Consider the following 24,126-nt stretch of genomic DNA (forward strand, 5'->3'; position numbering starts at 1 on the left):
ACATTTGATTTAAATATATTAAATATTGAAATATTTTTAAAAACAAGTTCATGGGCCCCATGTTAGGAACCCCTGCTCTAAGGACATGAGAAGAGCAGAAGCCATTATGAGGGTTAAGGGAAGGACAGATCATTGTGACTCTAAGTCGAGGGGACATTGGTTGAGGCTAATGAAGTCATCCTTACATGGGCATGCCAGCCCCTAACACAGCAGCTCAGCTATATTCCCCCCTCTTGCATCACCGTTTTGCATGGGAGTCACCCTCTCCAGTGACCCTTGTTGGAGATGTGTGCCTCATGCTTGGGTGGAATTCCTTCTCCCTGGGTTATTGACAAGCCAAATTATTCTGCACCGTGTATTTCAAAACCTTAAAGTATGAGCCCTGCCTAATAAAGGAAGTCATTAGCTGTGCACAGCTGCTCCAAAGAGCAGGAGCAAAGAGACACAAAATTATCAGGAGGAACACTTTACCCACGGCAGATGTAACGGATTTCAGGCACACGCCAAGTTGGCACAAAGGCACGATAGGGCAACCACAGTGGTTTTCCACAAAAAGTGCAAAGCCCAGGGAGAACAAGGAGGGAGGCATTCTTGATGTTCACCAAGCATTTCTGGGATGATCCCCCTTTTCTGTTCCTGGGAGGGGCCTTGTTCTTATCAAAGGAAACAAGCAAAGAACAAAGGAGAAACCTCTGTTCAGAAGACTCACGGCCCCTTCCCTTGTTTCTCTTTCTTGGAAGGGGAAGGTAGGAGGTTTTATAATCTCGAACTTTCCCAGTCATCACCTAGAAAGGCTTCTGTGTATGTGTGTACACACACATAACCCTCCCTCCACAAACTTTATATATGTGTATATATGTATTTTTGTGTATATATACATATACACACATATATGTACACATGCATGCATACAAACATGCACACACACACACACACACATATACATGTATCTGTTTGTGTATATTCACATATATTCATATTGGCAGTTCCTGTGTAATAGAATGGACATTCTATTACTTTCAGGAACATTTATAAAGTGCTTACTATATGGAAAACACTGTGCTAGGCATGGCAGAGATACAAATAAATCAATTATTTATTAAGCATTATGTGGTAGTCATTGCACTAAGCCACTAACACTGAAGATACAAAGAAAGGCAAAAAGTCCTTTCACATACACGTGTGTGAAACACACACATATACTCAACACACATATGTCCAGTCATCTTTAGTCATATCGGACTCTTCATTTGGGATTTTCTTGGCAAAGATGCTGGAGTGATTTGCCATTTCTCATTTTACAAATGAGGAAACTGAGGCAAATAGGGTGAAGTGACTTGCACAGGGTCACACTGCTAGGAAGTGTCTGAGGTTGGATTTGAAGTCAGAAAGATGAGGTTTCCTGACTCCAGGACTGCTGCATCACCTAGCTGTTCTATACAAACACACACACTTACGTGTACACACACACACACACATACACACACACACACTCACACTCTCCCCTCACTTTATGGGAATTTTTTTAATGCTTTCTTTTGAGTAATAGAAAATGTACAGTTTAATGAGAATTCTAGTAACGGATGAACCAGGGCAGGAGGAGTCATGGAGGAATTCTTGAAACATCTAAAAGGAAGCCCTCTTTTCCCTCTTCCTTCTGTGACCCCCATGTACGATGTTAGCACATGGGAGGCTGTCAACATAGCATAAGGGAAAGAGAGTTGGACTGAGGCCAGGGAGAGACCCAAGTTTGGATCCTGCCCCACTCAGACTAGTCTGCATCTATGAGTAAATCCTGTCACTGCTATCAACCTCCTACTTCTTCACTTGTGCAATGGAGATGATAATACTTCACAGAGTAGCAGTAGAGATCATGTCAATCCAACAAGCATTTATTACACACCTGTTATGTGTTAGGCACTGTTCTAGGGCATGCTAAGGGGACTACAAAGACAAAAACATACAAATTCCTGCCTTCGAGCATCTTACATTCTTCTGGGGATCAAGAGAACATATTACGTAAAATGCTCTACAAACCTGAAGGATTTAATTATCAGTGCTAATGCTGATGACAGTGCTAATGCATCACTAATGCTCTTAGGCAGTAAGGAAGCCCAGTTTGTGAGAAGTCTATACCACACAGGCTATAATCACCCAGAACTTGGGAACACACCACAAAGCTCTGTCAGCCAAGGGTAAGACAGACCAGATGCATCTCAGTGAATATGGAAGGGAAACCAATCCCCAGCTCCTCTAAAGCCCACACCTGAGATTGCTAACAAAGCTATTTCCCATCTGCCTCAGGGCACTGCCTCGTTCATTACAAAGAGTCTCCCAGCCCTTCTAGGTTCACATGTCTGTATTTAAATATTGTCCCCATATCCCTGGGAGGCTGAATCCTGCTTAGATTGATTCTTAGCTATTAGCATGACCATTTTTATGAATAAATCAATCAGGCATTTATTAGATATTTGCTAGGTGCCAGGCACTGGGGATACGGAGCAAAAAGTAACAGTCCTAAAGAAGCTTCCGTAATAGCACCTCATTGCTTAGATAGTACTTTCAGCTTTATTTCCTCCAATCTAAACTTGGAGGGAAAAAAAGGAGGGGATTACGTGATTTCTAAGGTTACTGCTAACACATCTCCCACCCCCTCTCTTTTTGGTTTAGACGTCTGATTTCATCAGTGCGAGGGACTTTCAGTGTGTAAAGCCCTTCCACTGGGAAAGGCGAGAACAAAAATGGCTACAAGAAGATAGCAGAGCAACACCTAGCAATTATTAATGAGGCCACATCAGTTTCTCTGGATGAATTACATCCAAGGGGAAGGGATGGAGAGAGGGAAGGAAGGAAGGAATGAACGAACGAAGAAAGGGGTGGAGGGATGGAAGGAAGAAAGGAAAAAAGGGAGGGAAGAAAAGAATGGAAGGAAGGGAAGGAATAAAGGGGAAAAAAGAGGAAGAGAAGAAGGGAAGAAAACATGGGAGGAAACAGTGTTGGGGAAAGGATTCTTGCTCAGGAATTGGTTGGACTAGAAGGCCTTTAAGGTCTCCTCTGAACACAGAAGCTCTGACTGTGATAATGTTATACGTGTGCGTCATAAAGTTACTATCCTGAGTTTTACTTTTTCAGATTTGTAGAGATGATGGACCTCTAATGAGATTCCTCTTCCTTTTATCTTAAGGAGACTAACAGATGGCTGTGGAAAGGTCACCAATGTAAATTTTCACCTACCACCATTCCCATGTGGGTGAGGAAACATTACTCTGCATTTCATGGAATCCTTTGGTTATTTTAATCACTGACAGCCACTCAGACTAGGACCTCTTCTGACCAATCTTTTGGTACCCCTCACAACCAATCTTGTACACACCAGGATAATTTAATTTTTAATTGTTCTGAAGCACACTTGGGATTTATATTTATCGAGCCATTTTCACCACTCTTATGGTGGTGATGAATAGTTTTATTATATTTCAAGAGCTCTACATGAGCAAAATGACATATGATTAATGAACTTGAGGTTTTCCATGATACTTAACCTCATTTATAGACTAAAAGATAGCTGCCAATCTCCTGCCAGGAAAGAAGGGTATTTCCATCCATAATTTTGGTCACTAGAATTGTATCTCCTTACTGAGTAGGGTAAGGCATGTATATAGAGGAAAAAAGAAAAACACAATATGGGGTTTGAATGATTGGAATTGTCTGAAGCATGGGTGTTCGGGGGCTGGATGAGAATGGCTACAGTGGCTAATTGTGGTATGCTTACCTCCTAAATTCATGGACCTGTGACTTCATCCATGTAGATACTCTTATCAACATATAGTAAAACCTCTCTATAATATCACAGAATTAAGAGTTGAAAGGGACCTTAGAGGTCACTAGGTCTAACCCCTTCATTTTATAGGAGAATGAGGACCCAGAAAAGTTAAGTGACTTGTCCATGGACACAAAGGTAGTAAGTTTTAGAGGTAGAATTTGAACCCAAAACCTGACTTCAAATACAGCACAGTTTCTACTGTACCTAACCCTCAGTGATGTGTCTGAAAAATTAAACACCTTGTTGCTGACCTAATGATAGAGGATCAGGGTTTTAGAGCTGGAAGTCAAGTCCAATCTTATCATTTGACAGATAAGAAAACTAATGCCCCAGAGAGTTGGGGTGACCTAACATGATCATACAAGTAGTAAAATGGCAGAGCTAGGATTTAAACCCAGGTCTTCTTACTACAAATTCTGCATGATTTTCACTGTATCAGTGGTAAAGTATCTAGAGTGCTAGGTCTGGATGGAGAAAGACGTGAGTTCAAATTTGACCTCAGATGCTGTGTAAACTGGACAATTCATTTAACTTCTGTTTGCCTCAGTCTTCCTCAACTGTAAAATGGGGATAATAACAGTATCTACCTCCCAGGGTTGTTGTGAGAATCAAATGAGGTCATATTTGTAAAGTGCTTAGCACATAGTAGGTACTTAATAAATGCTTATTCCTTTGCTTCCCTCGCCTGCTTAAAAGGACTACACTGCAACCTGGAAAGACTAATATGAACTGATGCTGAGTGAAGGGAGCAGAATCAGGAGATCATTATACATGATTACAGACACATGGTATCTGTAAGGACTACCTTCAATAGACTTGGCTCTTCTCATCAATCCAAGGTTCAAAGACAGGTCCAAAAACCTGTGGAACTGATTGTTGTAAACTAAAAATTAAAAAATAAATTAAAAAAAAGAAAAAAAGTTGCCCTGTTTTGCCCCAATTAAAGTCTGATACACTTTGAGAGGGGCATGGTGATATACCATATGGTAGCATGGTCATCTAACAACTAGCCTAGTGAATTTTTTTATTTAGCTCAACAAGGTGACCTTTAAGGATATCTATGATTGAGGAATCTCTAAAAACATGTATGGACTCTTCTATGTTGACTTTGCCCTCTCAAGGCTGAGGCAACCAGGTATATCTCTAGCTAGTTTTCACGATTTCATCATGATGGATGAAATACTCATGAAAAACCACCGTGATACCTTTTCTGTTGTCTAGATCAGGCTGGGGCTGGTTCTCTATGCAAGTATGTGAAGCAACGGAAAAGAGACAGACTTAGGGCAGCCAAGGGCCTTCGTCTGAAATAAGTCGCTCAAGATGGTTAATCTAATTCTTTGTTATCAGGAACCCTCCGTTAGAGCTGTCACCTCTGTTTTACTTTTCCAATTAGGAGAACCACAGAAAACAAAGAACATTCATTAATAATGTTAAATATCATTTCATTAAAGCCTGGGGGTTCCTTTTGCTCAAGGTGCCTCATTTTGCCTCTAGGATAATGCCATTGGTAATTCTTTACAGGAATGCAAAACTCATTTCGGATGCTCATGAGATCATTTTGTGTACCACTGGCTTTTCTTCACCAAAATTGGCATTTCAAATTTAATGTGATTTTAATAGGTGTTAAAAAAACCCATTAAGGTGACACTGACAGATGGGGAGTCTGTTATAAATTCACCTGTGCAGCACCTTGGAAATAGCTTCAGATATGGTCTTATGCAAACTTTAATGTCCTAGTGGAATGGTTATGTTTAATTTTATAACTCTCAGGCAACTACAGATGGGGTGCCAAATGAACACAGGAATTTCGGAATTATAAAAGAAAACACTAGAAGTTGTTTATGTTCAGAACAGAATGATGGTCTCAGAGGTTAGAAATTGGCTATACAGCAATCTGTGAGAGAAAACTGGAGTCAAAGACTGTCTGGGAAGTAGAGGAACAGACCAAATGGTGAACATAATGTTTGGGTAGATATGCAATGTGACATTGTGGCTTTGGAGCCAGGAGGACCCAGGTTCAAGTCTGCCTCTGATACTTGCTGATTGTGTGAGACAACTCTCGAAGGCTAGATGTTACTGAGAAACTGCCCACTTGCATTGTCCATGGGAGATTCCTCACCAGAGAATTCTCTATCTCAGGGAAATCAAAGGTCTTGTTCCCCTACTATGTTATGGTAGCTAAAGGGTTAAGCTGGCTGCCTATGGAGAAGACTCCTTGGAAAAGCCATTGCCATCACCCAACCTGTGTTCTTGGGATAATATTACCTTGGCCCTGCTATGTCACTTTAGGAAAAATTAGCTTCTCTTGCCTCAGTTTCCTCGTCTGTAAAATGAGGGGGTTGAACTTGCTGACCCTTATGGTCCCTTTCAGTTCTCTGCTCCTATCCATAATGGTTCTAATAAGAAACAGCCAGCATTTACCAAGTGTTTTATAATGTTTGATTCTCCCAACAACCCTGTGAGGGAAGGGCTATTATCCCCACTTTACAGATGAGAAAACTGAAGTTAAGGAGCTCATTCAGGGTCAAAGAGCTAGCTAGGACATATCTGAGACAGGATTCAAACTCAGGTCTTCCTGATGCTGAGTCCTACACTCTATCCACGGGGCAGTCTCACTGGTTCTGGGGATGGGTTTGAGTCACAGCAAAACCCATGGAAGAGCCAGGAGAGATAAGGAGGGGAGCTTTGGTAGATTGGGGGAACATCACATCCAGGGATGGCATGCAGTGTGCACGTGTGTGTGCATGTGCTTGTCTCCTTCCTCAGACTACTTCACACTGACTTTGCTGCTCATGTGCCATGTCTTCCCAGAAGAAAGGAAGCTCCTTGAGGTCAGGAACTGTTTGGTTTCTGTATTTCTATCCTCAGTGCCCAGAACAGTGACTTACACATCACAGGCTCTTAGTAAACACTGGTTGAGTTGAATGACAGCTGAGTGACCCCAAGAAAAGGGAGACTCCAATAATTAAACACACATACTCACACATCCCCCTTGATTTCATTCCTTGAAATGTTTGATGTGCTAGAAAAACATATCTCTTTATATAAAAAAGCTATTCTCTCTCTCTCTCTCTCTCTCTCTCTCACACACACACACACACACACACACACACACACACACACGCATGCACACACACCCCTTCCTACCCCTACAGAATGATGCCTGGCACACAGCAGGTGTTTAATAAATGCTTGTTGATGGACCGATTTATTGACTATGGCTGGAAAGAACTCCCTTCTCGATTCCATTTCTTGGCTTCCTTCCTGGCTTCCTTCAGCACCCACTTCAAGCCCTGCCTTCTGCATAGAAGCCCTCTCTGGGTCTCTCAAACGCTGATGCCATCTCTGGCAGTTACTTTGTATCTCCTTTTGACTATGTCTATCTCACTATCTCTATTAGTGCCACATATATAGGACGCATATAGGCATGCATGTATATGTGTATACATGCTTTTATCTCCCAGTAGACCGTAAGCCCCTTGAGGACAGGCGCTACTTTGCCTTTGTCTTTGCATTCTCAGCGCCTAGCTGGTGCTTGGCAAACAGCAAAGAATCCTTGCTGACTGACTGGATGAAAGAAAAACGCAGGCTACTCCACGGGGCAGGCTATTGACTCTCTAGTGACTTTCTCCTTACGGCCTGAGGGCAGAGACCAGCCATGGCCTTCTACACTTGAGGCTGGTTCCTGCCTTTCACCTGTGGCTTGTGAAGCCCATTTAAGTCCCATGCAGACAGTCTGGATGAAAATAAAGGCTGACATTTACGGGGTGCTTTACAGTTCAAGAAGTGCTTTACACTTATCTCATTTGAGCCCTACAAATGACCTGTGGTAGGTCTCACCCATTTTGTAGATGAAAAAACTGAGGCATAGATAAGTAAAGTGACTTTCTCAGGGTACCACAGTTAGGGCAGCTAGGTGGCACAGTGGATAGAGTGCTGGGCCTGGAGCCAGGAAGACCTGAATTCAAATGTGACCTTAGACACTAGCTATGTGACCCTGGGCAAGTCACTTAACCCTATGTGCCTCAGTTTCCTCATCTATAAAATGAGAAATGGCAAATCACTCTAGTATCTTTGCCAAGGAAAACCCCGAATGGGGTCAACAAAGAGTTGGACATGACTGAAGACAACAACAACACAGTCAGTAAGAAGAAGATGATTCAGGCCTCTGCCTCCAGTCCCTCCTGGACCTGATTCCATGCCCAGCTCTTGGAGGCTTATCTACTGAGGCCTCCCTCTAAAATCTGTGTCTTCTGAGCTCTAAAGCCAACCCTGGCAATGGTTAGCCAGGGCCCAGAAAACGGAGTTGGACATACTGTCTGTGTTCCTCCAGCATTCCTTTGTTTTCACAAATGTGCAGTAATCTACATGAGGCATTAATTACATCACCAGCCAAGGGACTATGGAAGGAAATGTCAAGGACGTCTCAGAATTCAGCCCAAAGTAATTGAGACCATGGGCCCTTAGCAAATCACCAGTGGCTGGGGCTCAGCTGGATGAGGCTCTGGTCTCCTGAGTGTGGAGGCCTTGCTAGTCAGGGTTTAGCTCAATCAGTGTTAATTGTAACAGAGGGCCTCCCCTAAAGATCTTGTCGGAGGAAGGCTGGACCTGCAGCCTCATCTAGCTTATTTCTTAAACCTCTGATCTTCCTAATGTGATCAATATGCCGCCCATCCATGTTGCCGTAAAGCCCCCTCCTTTGGAGCAAGAGTACTAACAAATGCACCTCTGGAAGCTTGAAGGATTATGGCCAGGAAGGAGAGAACATCATTCTCTAATACTATAATGAATTCTTCCAAATGACCAGTGACTCCGGAAATACAAATTCAGACTACTCCCTCCCCTCCGAATGACTCTTTGCAAAAGAGAGTGAAAGGGAAAAAAATAATTTATTTTAAAGAGGTTGAAGGTAAAAAATTAGTTTGATCTTTCTCATATCATAGCAACAGTACTGCCTGCTGGAAGAGGGGCTGGTGCTATTCCCAAAGATTCAGAATCTGCTAACGGTTATGATGTCAATAGCTTAAAATGCTGCCCTGGCCCATATTTGTGAAACAATAATAATTCACATTTGTGGATTTGCCTTTAAGTTTATATAGCATATATTTTTAATATAAAGTACTTGAGTTCCTTCCTTATAAAAATTCAATGGGAAAAATTGTATTTTATCTCAATAGAATTGGGTTCCTTTGCAAGCCTATTTTATATTTTATGCATTTAAAAACCTAATGCTGAGAAAGGGGTCCATAAGGCTTCACCAGACTGCCCAAAAGGTCCTGGACCCTAAAAAGGTTACGAATCCCTGCTGCTGAAACACCTCAGTTACAACCCCATTATCCTGGGGGTCTGGTAATCTGGGAGTGCTGCCTCTGGAAAACTGTCAAAAGCAATTCAGCAGGAAAAACTGTGCAAACCAAGAGCCATCCTAGTCTAGAAGAGGGGTCCTTGCCATTTTGAACTGTCAGGTAAAGCCTATGGATTCTTGCTTAGAATGCGACACTTTAAAAACTATATGTTTTAAAATGATATATTCTTAAAAAATTATAACTGAAGGAAAAGTTAAATTTTAGTTAGAGTATATTGAAAATAAATAAGTAATTTTTTCCCATCCAAGTCCATGAACTCCCTTAAATCAGTTCATGGACCCCAAGTTGGCCAAGATCATATAGCCAAGTTAAGAGGTTCTACCCTAGAGGAAAAGCTCCATTTTAGGTACTGGTTTATTAGGCCTTCACATTGAAGCAACAAACGTGATCACTGCAAAGCATTTTGTAAATTAAGATTTAGGATCCACTCTCAATGCCCACGATTAATTTCAATTACATTCTATAACATTACTAAGAATCTTAAAAAATGGAGAACTGAGAAGTTTCACTAAGTTAGACTGCCCAGAGACAGGGAGATTTAGGCCTTTTATACTGTACAGTTCATTGGCTTTCGGTTATTCCTGCCTCACTGTCCCTTCGAGGATAGTGGATATTTTTTAACCTGTTCTGAATAAGCTATACCTTTTCAATCAAGAGGAGACGGGGAATAAAAGGCCAAGAACAAAAGTCTCCTTAATAACTCTCCTCTCCATCCCGACTCCTACTAGTACCATGGCCCTAATAGAGAATTCAAGCTGGGAGGGCAATGTTGTGCAATAGAGACAGAGAGAGAGAGAGAGAGAGAGAGAGAGAGAGAGAGAGAGAGAGAGAGAGAGAGACAGAAAGAAGGAAGGAAGGAAGAAAGAGAGAGAGAAAGAAAGAAAGAAGGAAGGAAGGAAAGAGAAAGAGAAGAAAGAGAGACAGAGAGAAAGAAAGAGAGAAAGAAGGAGAGGGAAAGGAGGGAGGGAGGAAGGAAGGAAGGAAGGAAGGAAAGAATGAAAGAAAGAAAGAAAGAAAGAAAGAAAGAAAGAAGGAAAGAGAGAGAAAGAGAGACAGAGAGAGAGAAAGAGAGAAAGAAGGAGAGGGAAAGGAGGGAGGGAGGGAGGAAGGGAGGGAGGGAGGAAGGAAGGAAGGAAGGAAGGAAGGAAGGAAGGAAGGAAGGAAGGAAGGAAGGAAGGAAGGAAGGAAGGAAGATGAAACTAGGAAGAAGAGGCACCAGGTTTGTTAGCAGCAATAATTCTGATGCAGAGAAGCCCATTTTAAGTCAGATCAAGTATACAGAGGTGTAGCTGATTATTTTGAATAATTAAATGGTGTCAAAACCAGCTGTGATGAATAGCACTGGGGTCTCAATTCATAAATAATTGAGAAGCCGGAGTTGCATTTGATCGTCCTGATCAAATCCTGCTCTCTGGAGGATAAATGTTTGTCCTGAATACCATCAACATTGTTAAATGCCTCAATATTCCTGCTCAGTCATCCAGCCCACAGTCAATTGAACTAAATCACTTTTAACACCACACACATTTACCGTCCTCATGAATACAAAATGTTTGACTTACACCATTTTCTTTGTGCCTGAATAGGTGCCTGCTTTGGTTAGCGTCTGGAGGCTGGCAATAAATAATTTAGACCCTCCCACTTCTCCCAGAAAGTATGTGAACCTCAATGGCTGATAGAGAGTAGTCTAACTTTCTGCCACCTTTTTGTTTCATTCTGCTGATGCAGGGAATGGAGTCGGCAAGAAATGGGTTCAAAAACCATTTCTGCCACTTCCTGCCTGTGGGACCTGGACCCAGTAGCTTACCCTCTCTAACCTTTCCATCTATGAAATGAGGGAGTTGGTCCAGATGGCCTTTGGGGGCCCTTCCAGCTCAAAAATCTGTGCTCCTACCATCTCTTTATCCTGCCTAACCACAAGAGTTTTGGGAGGAATCGCTGGTTCTAAAGCTATGATTTTATGATTATGGATTTTTTAAAAAATGATTGTGATTCACTTTACATCACCCCTGGAAACAGTGTTGCCTTCGTGATTACCATTAGGTATACCGAATTTTCCTTGAAGGATGCTTATGTATAAAAGCTAAAGATCCTTGTTTTTCATCTTACTCTCTAGATAAGATATTTGCAGTGTTCATGGTTTTCTAAAGCTCAGCTCCATCCCTTGACTCATTAAATGTATCTTGGGGGGTTGGCAAGGCAGCCATGAGTGTCCCCATTTTACAGAAGAGGAAATTGAGAAACAGATTCGTCTTTTCAAGTGACTTGGCCAAGATCACATAGTCAGTTATCAGCAAGGCAGGGAGGATGGGGGACCTTGAATTCCAGTCAGTGTGCTTCCAAAGTCAAGCTTCCTCTTTTCGGAAGGGGACAATCTGTTTAACAGCTCATTTACACGCTGTCACTGGTGCCCTGGCATCGACTCAAAAGCTGACAGGGGACTTGATGCTCCCCTCCACCTTGTTTTCAACCTCTCAGTATTTATCATAGCCATAAGCCTGTGTCTTCACTTGGAAGAGACGTGCTCCTTCCTATTGGTGCTCATAGATGTCCTGGAAGAAGGGGTACAAGCCAGAACCTGCTTTACTCCAGAAGGCAAGAGTCAATCTGGGATTGGCTACTCAAGGTTGAAGTTTGGATGGAGGCAGAAAAGTTCATTTCCATTCTATTGCCTTTGCTTTTCTATTCAACTAGCTCTTCAGTCCATGGAGGCTGGGCTAAAGAGCCAGGAAGCTGGGGACCAGTATTGGACCTGATGCCTCCCAGGCATATGGCTCTGGGCACATCACTTAGCCTGAGAAGAGCCTCCATCTGTCCAAAACGGAGATGTATTCAAACTGCGACACTCAGTTGCTGTGTGACCCTGAGCAAGTGACTTAACCCCTAGATGCTCTAGACAGCTCTCTAAGACTACAAGTTGTGGGGAAGATGCTGACCTGCATTGGTGGATGAAATTTCCTCACCCGGGATTCCTTAAAGCAATAAATCATACATCCAGGTTCCTATCCCCTATCACTATTCATGGTAACAAGGGATGGCTTGAAGGGTGGGAGAGGGAAGAGGGATCTGTTTGGGAATTAGGGCAATGTAAAAACAAAAGATATCAATAAAAATAAGACAGCTTTTTTAAAAGGAGGAAACAATTTATATTGTGAAAAGGATATTATTTTGAATTCTTATAATAATCGCAATAGGCATTAGAAAGAGAGGGATGTTTGGAAATTAAGGTGATATAAAAACCAAAGATGTCAATGAAATAATATAAAAATTTTGAAAATTAAAGAAAAATTTGTGAAAAGGATGTTATTTTGAATTCTTAAAAGAATAAAACTAGCTCACGTGAATATAGTGTTTTCAGATTTGCAAAGTCCTTTATATATACTTATACCTTCTGCCTCAGTTTCTACATCTGCAAAATGGGCACCTACTTCCCAGAGTTGTGAGGATTAAGAGATAATGTGTGTTGCAAATCTCAAAACATTATGTAAAAGCTAGCTATTGATAGTCTATTAAAACAAATATGGATCCTAAACATAAATAAATATTGCATTTAAAGATGAATTTTAAAAAATGAATGAAGCTGAAGAGTTCTCTCAGAAGCATCCTAAAATAAAGCAAAACAGAACTCTACCCCTCGAACCCCAAACAAAACAGAACTCCACCTCTCGAACCCCAAACAAACCAGAACTCCACCCCTCGAACCCCAAACAAACCAGAACTCCACCCCTCGAACCCCAAACAAATCAGAACTCCACCCCTCGAACCCCAAACAAAACAGAACTCCACCCCTTGAACCCCAAACACAGGTCCATTTCCTGGAAGCCCCACCCTGGTTCTGAAACCCACCTCAAAGTCTTCAGAGAATCCATGCTGGTTATTAGAATAGAGCTCACTGATATGTTTAACAAACTGCTTAACAGGAATGGCTTCCATGTCATCTGCAGAAAGGAGAAGACATTCAAAGTCACACACTAATACTTCCATAAGGCGCAATCCCATGAATCAGGGCCACATTTTTTTTCCTCTCTGTGAGAAAGGGGTAGGGAGAAATTTAGAACTCAAAATCTTATAAAAGTGAATGTTGAACACTAAAAACAAACAAATAAATTAAAAACATAAAAAGCGATTTCATTCGATTCAATTTAGTCAACATTTAGCATACGCTTACACTGTTCAAGGCACTTTGTAACTTCCCTGCCAAATTCAAATAGGGGCTGGTTGCGTGAGCCAGGGCAGATGCGCCTATTACAAGTCTTTGCATACATCTGAAATTGCACACTGACATTGTGAGGCCTCTTGAGCCTTTTAAACCTATCGGCTTGGGCGTTGGAGGGCCTGGGTTCGTATCTCACTTATTCTGCTTACTTCCTGCATAAACCTGAGCAAACCACTTCCCTTCTTTCTAGAATTTACTTGGTATCACTTTGTGTAAATTTTGTATTTAATTTGGTGTGTATGTTTTGGTTTCCTCCCCCAAGAGAATGCTCGATTCCTCAGTTTCCTCATGTATAAAATGGGGGAGTAGTGCTGGGGCCCCTTTGGGAAGTCTCTCTCCTAATTCTTTTCAAATTGCCCCATCTTGACTCAGCTGGGCACGCGTTCTATCCCAAAGCTCTTTGAGGACCGGGCTGTTTCCTTCTGTTTTTGTATCCTGAGCAGAGCGCCTGGTGTGTGATGGGTACTTAATATAAGCTTGTAGCATTGAATCAATTTTGAAACGAAAGGGGAACTAAGTAAATTCCCTCTTTTTTCAGCCATTCAAGGCATTTTTCTCTTGTTAAACTACCATACCACGCTCTTAAATGAAAAGCGACCTTCCTGGGGATGCCTCTTTGCTGACTAATTTTCTGTAGCCCAGACATGACATTTTATTAGGTTCTCTAATGTAAACTCCCTGTTCAGTGGGGTCACCTTTGAGTATAGAGCAATTACATCCTGCTTCCAATCTTTGAAGTTGGAGCTGTTTTGCACCCACTTGCAGACACATGGCATTGTACCAGCTGGCATCTGAGGCCAAAAAAAAATTGCTCAAAATTTTTGATTGAGGCAGCTGTGCCCGTACGATGCCAAACAACCAGTCTGACTGAAGTAGCTGGATCTTTTGGAGTTGTCAGGACCTGGGAGCATGTTCTAGAAGACCATACAACCCAGTCCATGGTCACTTGCTTCATTTTGAAGGTATGGTCCTAGGCTGCATGGTCTCATTCGGCTGTTGTACCTGTTTTATGTTAAACATGGATTTATCCAGTCTCATCTGGCCCTGTAGCACTGCCATAAAGCCCACCACTCACCCCCAGAACCCCCCAATTTCCTTCCTCCTCCCCCAATATTTCTTTTTAAAAAAATATTCTATTGGATTTTGAAGATAAACAGCAGACATGATATTTACTTTATTCAGAGTGAAAGATCTTTGGCAAACGAACAAACATCTAAACTGTCACAGATGCTTTTCTTAGCAAAGGGTATGAAGAGATGTATGTGTAAATGAGGTCCTACTTTGGCAAGAATTTTATAGATCCAGGCCTGACAATCTGATTTCTCTTCATTCGGTGACAGTTACCATTGACTATGTCATTACTACTCCACTTCCATTCGAGAGAGCAAAGCTCTGGGGCGGCTTTTTGCATCTATTGACATTTTCAAACTGGAATCATTCTTAAGGGGAAAATCACTTGTCTCTTTCTACTTCGTTCAAGGAAGGCAACAGTATGGGCTTCATCCAAGTGGTTATCGGAAACGGGATTTGATCAAATGTGGAGTGCAAAATGTTTGCATAAGAAATTAAAAACTTAATCATTTAGGAAATCTGCCTAAAGACGAACTTCCTAAAATCACTTAGAAGTAGTTTCCAAATTTGAGGCAGGCACTTAGATACACCAAAAATCAGATATGCCCAAGAAATCCCAGAATTCCAAAATGGACATGACATGACACGTGGTAACAAAATAAGCTGAGCCAAAGTGTTCCCCTCAAAAGATTTAGCAGGGTGTAGGATTGAGGGAAATTTCCATCACTTCCCTATAAGACATAATTGAAGCAGACAAGAGGCATGAAGAGATAGCAAGTGGAAAAGAAAAGGACTCAGGCTAAGGTCAAGAGAAGGTCAAATTCGAGAAAACTTATTAAATATTTAAAGATAATCAAAGGGCTATTAGAATTCCTTCCCCCTTCAGCTTTCCCCAAAGCTCAGCTCAGTAGGTACCTCCTACAGGAAGCCTACCTTGATCCTCCCAGTTACTGGTCCCCTCTTTCCAGAAATTACTTGGCATCACTTTGTGTATACTTTATACTTAAATTTATGTTTACATTTTGGTTTCCCCAAAATAGACTGTGAGCTTTTTGAAGGCAGGAACTGACTTTGTTTTCTGCCATCCCTAGGGCCTAGTGCAGTACCTGGCACAGAGTTTACAAATGCTTATTGAATCAATAAACAAACAAAAAAGATAATCAAGGATAAACCATAGCTGAATAATCCTTTTTTAAAATTAAGTTTTATTTTTTAAATTGTCAAACATTTATTTTTTTTTCTCTTTCCCATCTCCCCCAGTGGGGAATAAAAAAGAAAAAACAAAATCCTTCTAACAAACACAAATAGCTAAGCAAATTAAATTCCCTTATTGGTTATGTCCAAAAGTGTGAGTCTTATTCTGCATATTTAGTTCTTCACTAGAGTAAGAATCTTTCAAAAAAAAAAAAAGAAAAGAAAAGAAAAGAAAAGCAACCAACCAAATAAACAAACAAAACCAACCTGGAAGGAAATCCAACATGTTGAAAGGTATTAACTTGGTAAACATTTGACTTCAATCTGCAGTCTTTTGTTATCTACCTGGCCTTTCTTCCTTATTTGCTTAGAAGTAGAGGAGACATGATTGCTGCCATGAAGGGAACTGAGCAATTCAAAAATTTAATAGGTTTTCTGGGGAGGTTCATTATTAACACTAAATGTTCCTCTTATGACAGCCCACAACCCGGGATTTCCAGTGAATTCAGAGACAAAATGCAGGTTTAGGGTTTAGAGTTTGGACAAAAAAAAAGTCATATTCATTTTACAAGTTATTTATCAAGTAGGAGTAAGATATAAGTTTTAAGAGTTATTTATTTTAGCAGAATATTTCCTGGGTCACAGTCCATTCTATAGAAACATGAACCCTTAGAGTTACAAAGGATCCCAGAGGCAATCTAGCCTGTCCCCATACCCGTATAGGCATATCCCTCTACAGCTTCCTGAAGAATCATCCAAGCTGCTACTTGAAAATATCTAATGATAAGGAGCTCATTCATTCTCCTTTCGTACAATTCTGTTAAGAAATTATATTTTATATTGAGCTGAAACCTGCTTGTGTAACTTTCACCTATTAATCTTCATTTTGACTTCTGGGATGAAAAACAAATCAAGTTGGGGCAACTAGGTGGCGCAGTGAGTAGAACACTGGCCTTGAAGTCAGGAAGACCTGAGTTCAAATCCTATCTCAGACACTTGACACACTTACTAGCTGTGTGACCTTGGACAAGTCACTTAACCCCAATTGCCCTGCCTTCCCCCCTCAAAAAAAAATAATAAAATTTAAAAAAAATTAAAAACAAAAAATAAAAAACAAATCAAGTCTACCCCCTTCTCCCATACCCCAGCCTTTTGGTTACTAAAGGAAGCCATCGTGCTCCCCTCAATACTTCTCACCAGGTGAAACTTCTCCCCTTCTTTCTGATCCTCCCTGGTCACCTCCACTTGGATGCTCTTCAGCTTATCAATATCTTTCTGAAAATGCGGTGAGTAGACCTGAAGCCAACACCCACACAGTGCTTGACCTGGGCACACAGGGCAAAGCCTATACCCTTTCTCATCTTGGATGCCACAAAGAAATGCAGCCTAAAATGGCAGTGAGTTTTGTGCCTGCCTTTTCACACTACTGACTCATGTCTGGTAAAGCTTAACATCCACTAACGTCTTTCTTGTGCGTTGGGTGGCTCCAAACAAGCCCTCATTTACTGATGCAATTGTTTCTTTTTTTAACCCAAGTTTTAGAATCCTTTTGAAGAAATATTAGTGGAAAATGTGGACGAAAGCTGAGAATGCTGATACACTCACAATGCATGATTCAAGGAAAAGTATCAGAGAGGGTCAACTCACCAGCCCAAAGGCAGGTATTCTCAGACATCCATCTGCCCACCATCTCTAGCTCTGGTTAGATAAGCTTCCAGTCTCCCCTTTTCTTTAATCCAGCCTACACACAGCTCCCAAAGCAACCTTCTGAAAACCCAGGTCTGACCATGTCACTCCCCAAGAAGCTTCACAGGCTCCCTATTGCCCCTAGGACACGACACAGTCTCCTCAGTTCAGCATTTAGGGCTCTTTCTGATTCCAGCTCAACTTTCTCAACTTTCCTTTCTCAACTTGCTCAACATTTCTTCCTGTTCATACACATTACATTCTAGCCATCTGGCTCATGGTTGTCTCCCTGAATTCGGAATTTGATCTCCGGTTCAGCATTTCTGCACGTTTCCACCTCTGCCTCTTAGAGTCTTGAACTTCTTTAATAGCTTAGTTGAGGTGCTGATTCTTTGGAGAAGTGTTTCCTGCTTCTTCTAGTCAATATTCTCTCTCTCTCTCTCTCTCTCTCTCTCTCTCTCTCTCTCCCCTCAAATTACTCGGCATTTACTTCTCTGCATCCAGTGTTGTATTTTCTCTTTATAATGTGAGCACCTGGGTGGTAAAGAGTATTGAATTTCTCCCTTGCAACCAGAATAGCGCTTTCTACGTATTTTGTTGCTGTTGTTCAGTCATTTCAGTTGCACGCAACTCTTTGTGATTCCATTTGGAGTTTTCTTGGCAAAGATATTGGAGTGGTTTGCCATTTCTTTCTCCAACTCATTTTACAGATGAGGAAACTGAGGCAAACTGGGTTAAGTGATTTGCCCAGGGTCACACAGCTACTAAGTGTCTGAAGCAGGATTTGAACTCAGGAAGATGAGTCTTCTGACTCTAGGCCTGGCACTCTCCACTGCATAACCTAGCTGCCCTTTCTATGTAATAGGAACTTCGTATTAAAGCCTGTTGAATCAGATTCTTGTCTTCCTGCTTTCCTTTGTCTGGATGCTCTGCAGCTTGTTAATATCCTCAGAATACGTTACTCAGTTGACCATTCTGATCAACTAAGTGCTATGAAACATGAACAGAAACTCCTATCCGGTTACGGAAATTTGTTAAATAGACTGACCTAGTTTCATAAAATGACATTTTTATTGAAGGAACACTAAACTGTACCCCTTTCAGGACTCCTAGGAGCAAACAATGAGATAGTATATTACAAATTATAATAAACTGCCTAAAAAAATTCTTTATTGACTAACATAACTCGCCAGACAATTCTATATTGCTGCTTTCAATCAAAGTCACTGAAATCCAGAAGCTACCTCATTTTTTTAGCCTCTGGAAAGATGGCTGAAATCTGATGACTAATCAGAAGCTCCACAGATATTCTTTTTGTTGTATTCTTTTAAAATAAGCCAGAGATAAAAGGGTAAAATTACTGTAATGTGTAGGAATTACAAATAAGAAAGAAGAGCAGATGGCTAATATGTTACATTATATATTAGTTTTTAATCTGGTAAATTATGAGACTATAAGTAATTTTTCCTTGGAATCTTTTCTTTTTTTTAAGCATCTCAAACACATTCTTCAAGGTCTACAATATAAGGATATAGTTTTGGGCTGTATCATAAGATAGATCTTTATACCCTGTGTAGGACCACTAGCCTCATATTTGGGTGGGTTGGACAGAAGGGAATGACAGATGAATTGGGCTCATCCCCATTTCCTATTTCCTCCCCACCCCAGCACCTTAGACTCTACCCCTTGGACAGAGGGCTCTGAAAGGTGAATTTTCACCTTATTTTGCGCAGAACTAGGCCTAGTAGAGGCCTCTCCCTCTTGCCCATCCGGCTGCTAGCTCCCTATATGTGTTGGCTTCCATATTTAGAATGTGGCAGGGATTTTCTTGCTTGCTTGCTTATATCTGTGTCTTCAAAGCCTAGCACATAATAAATGCTCTATTTATCTGTCCCTGACATGGGAGGGGGAAGAAATTGTTTTATATTATCTGGCAGTTGCTGTTGGATACATCCAATGGATCTAATCATCTCTGGAGAATACACCAGATAAATATTCATTTAATTGCCTATTGGACACTCAGTTCTGATCTAGGTGATAGAGGAAAAGGGATATCCTATAATCCCTGCCCTCAAGGAATTTACAATTGAATAAGGGAGATGAGATTAACACACAGCAAGCAACAATAAATGAAATGCTAAATTGCCTGTTACAGAAGTTTAAACCATGGCCAATGAAGACTTGAGTGGTGAATCTGGGTCTTGAAGGATAGGTAGGTCTCAGATAGGAGTTGGGGAGAAGGTAAGAGTTTCCTGGCAAGGACTGTGACATGAGACATATGTGGAGGCAGGAATGATTCTGGCCTATTCCCAATATAGTAACAAGACAGTCCAGATCCTGAGGCAGGACATGCATTAGTAAGAGAATCATTCAATCCAGTAATGTCCTAGATGGCTGCACTCCTGATTCTTTGGACTTTCTCTAGAATGCTTCAGAAACCTCTTCACTCTGGAAACTCAATCCACCTCTGGAATTCACACATTGGAAATATCTTCCACCACTGTGGCCTCTCTTGCTGTTTAATTGGTTCTTCCCTAAACTTCCATTTCAATGGATGGATGCCCAGGCCCGCCATTTTTCATTACTCTGTAGATTACATTCCTGACTTTGCAGATTTTCCCTACAATTCCCTGGAGCAGGGTACTTTCATCTTTTCTCTGCCCTCCCCTGTTTTGGCATCCTTATGTGTTGCCTTCCCCTATTAGAAAGTCAGCTCCTTGAGGGCAGGGATTGTCTTTCTGTAAGTGATTAATAAACACTTAACACTTGAATGGTTATTATATCAATGGTAGGATATAAGATTGAATAGGATGGAAGTAGTGAGAAGTGCCCAGGACACTAGGAGTTGTGTAAAGAATACTGGGGGAGCTAAACAGGGGGAGCTAAACTGCGATATAGTCACTGTAGCTTTGGGCAGAAAGACCCATGTGATGATAAGCATTCTTTTCTTTTTTTTGAGGGGGGAAGGCAAGGCAGTTGGGGTTAAGTGACTTGTCCAAGGCCACACAGTATGTGTCAAGTGTCTGAGGCCAGATTTGAACTCATGTCTTCCTGACTCCAGGGCCTGTGCTCTATTCACTGCTCCACCTAGCTGCCCCAATAACAAGCATTCTTAGGGCATTCAGTAATACATAGGGTGTGTTGGAGTAGAGAAAAGACTGGAAGGAGGATAGTATGAGGAGATGAGAAAAGACTGGAGGGAGAATACTATGAGGAGATGGCTGACAGACAGAATAGAGAAGAAACTAAAGGACTTGCAGACTTGACTAGAGGATGAGGGGGGAAATCAGAAATAACTGAGATTTCAGGTCTAGAAACTCAGGGCCTAGAGAACGGTGGTATCATTGACTGGTAAAGGAAATCTGGGAAGATCTGGTTCAGCAGGGACAATGTTGAGTCTGGTTTCTATGACCATGTTGAGCATGAGATACCAGCAAAATAACCACATGGGAAAGTCTAGGATGCAGTTGGAAACTAGACATTAGAAGGTAAATCAGCTCGAGATTAGAGGGAGAATTTTAGAAGTCATCATGTCAGTTGCTAATATAGGATCACAGTTCGAGAAGTGAAAAGGATCTCAAATGCTATTTAATTCAGACCTCTGATTTATAGATACAGAAACTGAGCCTTAGGGAAATAGTCAGTTAGCCAACAACCATTACTGTGTACTAGACACTGAGTGACAGCTAGAAATATAAAGACAGGCAAAGACAATCTCTACTTACATTTTAATGAGGAAGATAAGAAGCAAACAACTAGGGCCATTCAAGATGTATCCAGAGTGGATGGATGGTAATCTCTGAAGGAAGGTCATCATCAGCTGGTGGGGCGGGAGGGGGCCATTGATTGCCTAAGTGTCTCACAGGTAGTAAAAGAGAAGAGAGGATGGAGAGAAAGAAAAGCAGAAGGCCAAGGCCTGAACTTTAAGGAAGCCCCTTAGTTACAGGGGGCAAGAGAGGGAAAAGGAATCAGTAAAGAAGACAGAGGAGGAGAAATCAGTGCGTAGGCAAGTGAAGCCAAGAGAGAAGAGACTTTTAAGGATGTGGTCAACTGTTTTCCAATGGACAAGAAGACAGAAAAAAGTGTTTGGGTTCTATAACAAGGAGGGGATCCATGACTTTAGTTTTTATTGAGTTAGAGGTAATAAAACAGAACTGGAGTTTCCCTTAATCCAAGCCCCACAATCTAGCCACTGTTCCACCTAACTGCCTTCCCTTATACAGGTGACGTGTGAAGGTATCATTGGAAAGATGAGTAGCTGGGAAAAAAATAGGGTTGGTCATATAGTGAGGGAAAGAAAGAAGGAGAGAAAGGGGGAGGAGAGAGATGGAGGGAGAGGAAGAGGGAGGGAGGGAGGCGGGGGGGGAGAGAGAGAGAGAGAGAGAGAGAGAGAGAGAGAGAGAGAGAGAGAGAGAGAATGAGAGAGAAGGATGGGGGTAGAGAGAGGGAGGGATAGGAAAGTGAGGGAGGGAGGGAGAGGGAGGGAGGGAAGGAGAGAGAGAGAGAGAGGGAGAGAAGAGAGAGAGAGAGAGAGAGAGAGAGAGAGAGAGAGAGAGAACGATGGAAGGAGAGAGGGAGAGAGAGAGGGAGGGAGAGAGGGAGAAAGAGAGGGAGGGATGGAGGGAGAGGGAGGGGAGGGAGGGGGAGAGAGAGAGACAGAGACAGAAACAGAGATAGAGATAGAGAGATAGAGAGAGAGAGAGAGAGAGAGAGCAAGAGCGAGCGAGCACTGGACAACCCATGAGCTAACCATGCAATGTCAAGAGAAAGGGAAGAAGATGCCCAGTATATGGTGTGGCGTCCTCAGGGGCAGATTTATAGAATGGCACAGACAATGGCCTTCAGGAAAGGCAGGCATGGATGGGCTGTGATTTGGAGAAAGCACTCTCGTCAGTGAGATCACAGAGGGCCAGACCACCTGGAATGTTTCCAGGTTGTCAAAAGAATGATACTGAAGGGCCAGGACTGTATTTGTATGTATCACCAGTGGTCATTTAATAAATATTTGTTAAATGAATGAAGGAAAAAAGGAAGAATAAGTTGTAATCAATCTATAAGCACTTTTCAAGCACCTATCATGTCACAGACATGAGGAAACTAGGTGGATCAGTGGATAGAGCACCAGGTCTGGAGTCAGGGAGACCTGAGTTCAAATCCAGCCTCAGACACTTACTGCCTGTGTGACCCTGGGCAGTTCACTTAACCTCTATTTGCCTTAATCCTCTGGAGAAGGAAATGGCAAACCACTCCACTTTGCCAAGAAAACCCCATAATAAGGTCACAAAGGGTCAGACATGACTGACTGACCGAACACAACAACGTCATCATAGGCACCATGCTGGGGATGTAACAATAATCACAAAGCCATCCCTCCCTTCTAGCAGCTTACAGTCGAGTGGGAGTCAAATAGACATGGTATATACACCCCATTTAGTAGATAAAATGTTGTTTTATAAATATGCTGACATTTGTCTTATTAACATTTCTCAAGAGCAAGCTTCCTTACACAGCAGCAGGAGTACCCCTTTCATATGATGCCCGGTTATAAAAGGCTTTCTTTCTATCAAGTCAAGAAACAGCACCAGGGGAAGTGGGCAGAGAGTAATGCCACCACCACTGGCATCCTAGTCACACGATTCAGGCACTCTGTGGAATGCGTTTTAAAACCCAGACCTCTTTGCCTTTTTGGTTTGGCCAACGTCTCCAAGAAGCCCGGAGGTTCTACTACTGTGGAGGCCTGAATTCGCTTCTGATTTGCAGCATCAGAGCATAAAATTACAAGGATGGGTAAAGGGACTAGAATAAGAAAGTCCCAGGGGATGGAACCTTCCACTGACACAGGTCAGCCCCTTCTCTGCAACTAAGCATCTTTGAGAGTTGTTTGAAGCCCTGAGAGGTTAAGGGACCAGCTCAGGGTCACACAGCCAATCAGGATTGAACACAGGTCCTCCTGGCTTCAAGCTCAGCTCTCTCTCCATGATGCTACCGAATCAGACAGAAAGTGAAATCATTATAGAAACATCTGGAGGGAATAAAGAATGAAAGTCGAGAGATCCGGGGTGGAGGGAATCTAAATATGTCTGCGAAAAAAACAGGTTCATGATCTGGCATTCAGACTCATACAGGGAAAAGAAGAGACGGTTCCAAGTCTGAGGCTTTGTCTCTGTGATGTCTTTGCCTACAGATTTATCAGAGCAAATGCACTAGGAACTGGGTTGGTTTCTGATCTCATGCTCATTCTGAAGGAACTTGGCCTCTGCCTCATTCAACAAGCCAGAGACTTTATTGCTCTACATCACATACATGGAGGGTGGGTCGGCAGCAATGGCTGTGCATTGTTTGCTTCCTGCTGTGAATATGGCTAATGATTGGTCCTCTTCCCCTCGAACCATCTGCTGGCTCCCAGGCTGACCCTTGCCTTTCTTCAGGTCCCCAGTGAATTTTTCTGTTGTTTTTCAATCACGTCTGATACTTCATGACCCCATTTGATGTTTTCTTGGCAAAGATACTGAGGGTTTGCCATTTCTTTTTCCAGCTTATTTTACAGATGAGGAAACTGAAGCAAACAGGGTTAAGTGACTTGCCCAGGGTCACATAGCTAGTAAGCATCTGAGGCTGGATTTGAACTCAGGATGATGAATCTTCCAGACTCTGGGCCTGGTGTTCTATCCACTGCAACTCCTATCTTCCCTGCCCCATTGAAAAGTGTGGTTTTAAGTTCAGAGTTGCTGAATCTGGATCCTCTGGTCTGGTCTCCATCTCATTCCAAA

At 42.0% G+C, this 24,126-nt stretch overlaps 1 protein-coding gene across 2 annotated transcripts in view; it reads right to left on the reverse strand.

Moving 5' to 3' along the window:
• Positions 1-24,126, reverse strand: part of PTPRG (protein tyrosine phosphatase receptor type G) — an 813,122-nt gene that overhangs the window by 55,641 nt on the left and 733,355 nt on the right. For both annotated transcript variants that reach the window (XM_036737740.1, XM_036737741.1), the window contains one exon: positions 13,036-13,127. In XM_036737740.1, the coding sequence (XP_036593635.1) occupies positions 13,036-13,127 (92 nt within the window). The remainder of the gene's footprint in view (positions 1-13,035; positions 13,128-24,126) is intronic.

Source organism: Trichosurus vulpecula, chromosome 9 (genome assembly GCF_011100635.1).
Source record: "Trichosurus vulpecula isolate mTriVul1 chromosome 9, mTriVul1.pri, whole genome shotgun sequence".
Classification (NCBI taxonomy): Eukaryota; Metazoa; Chordata; class Mammalia; order Diprotodontia; family Phalangeridae; genus Trichosurus; species Trichosurus vulpecula.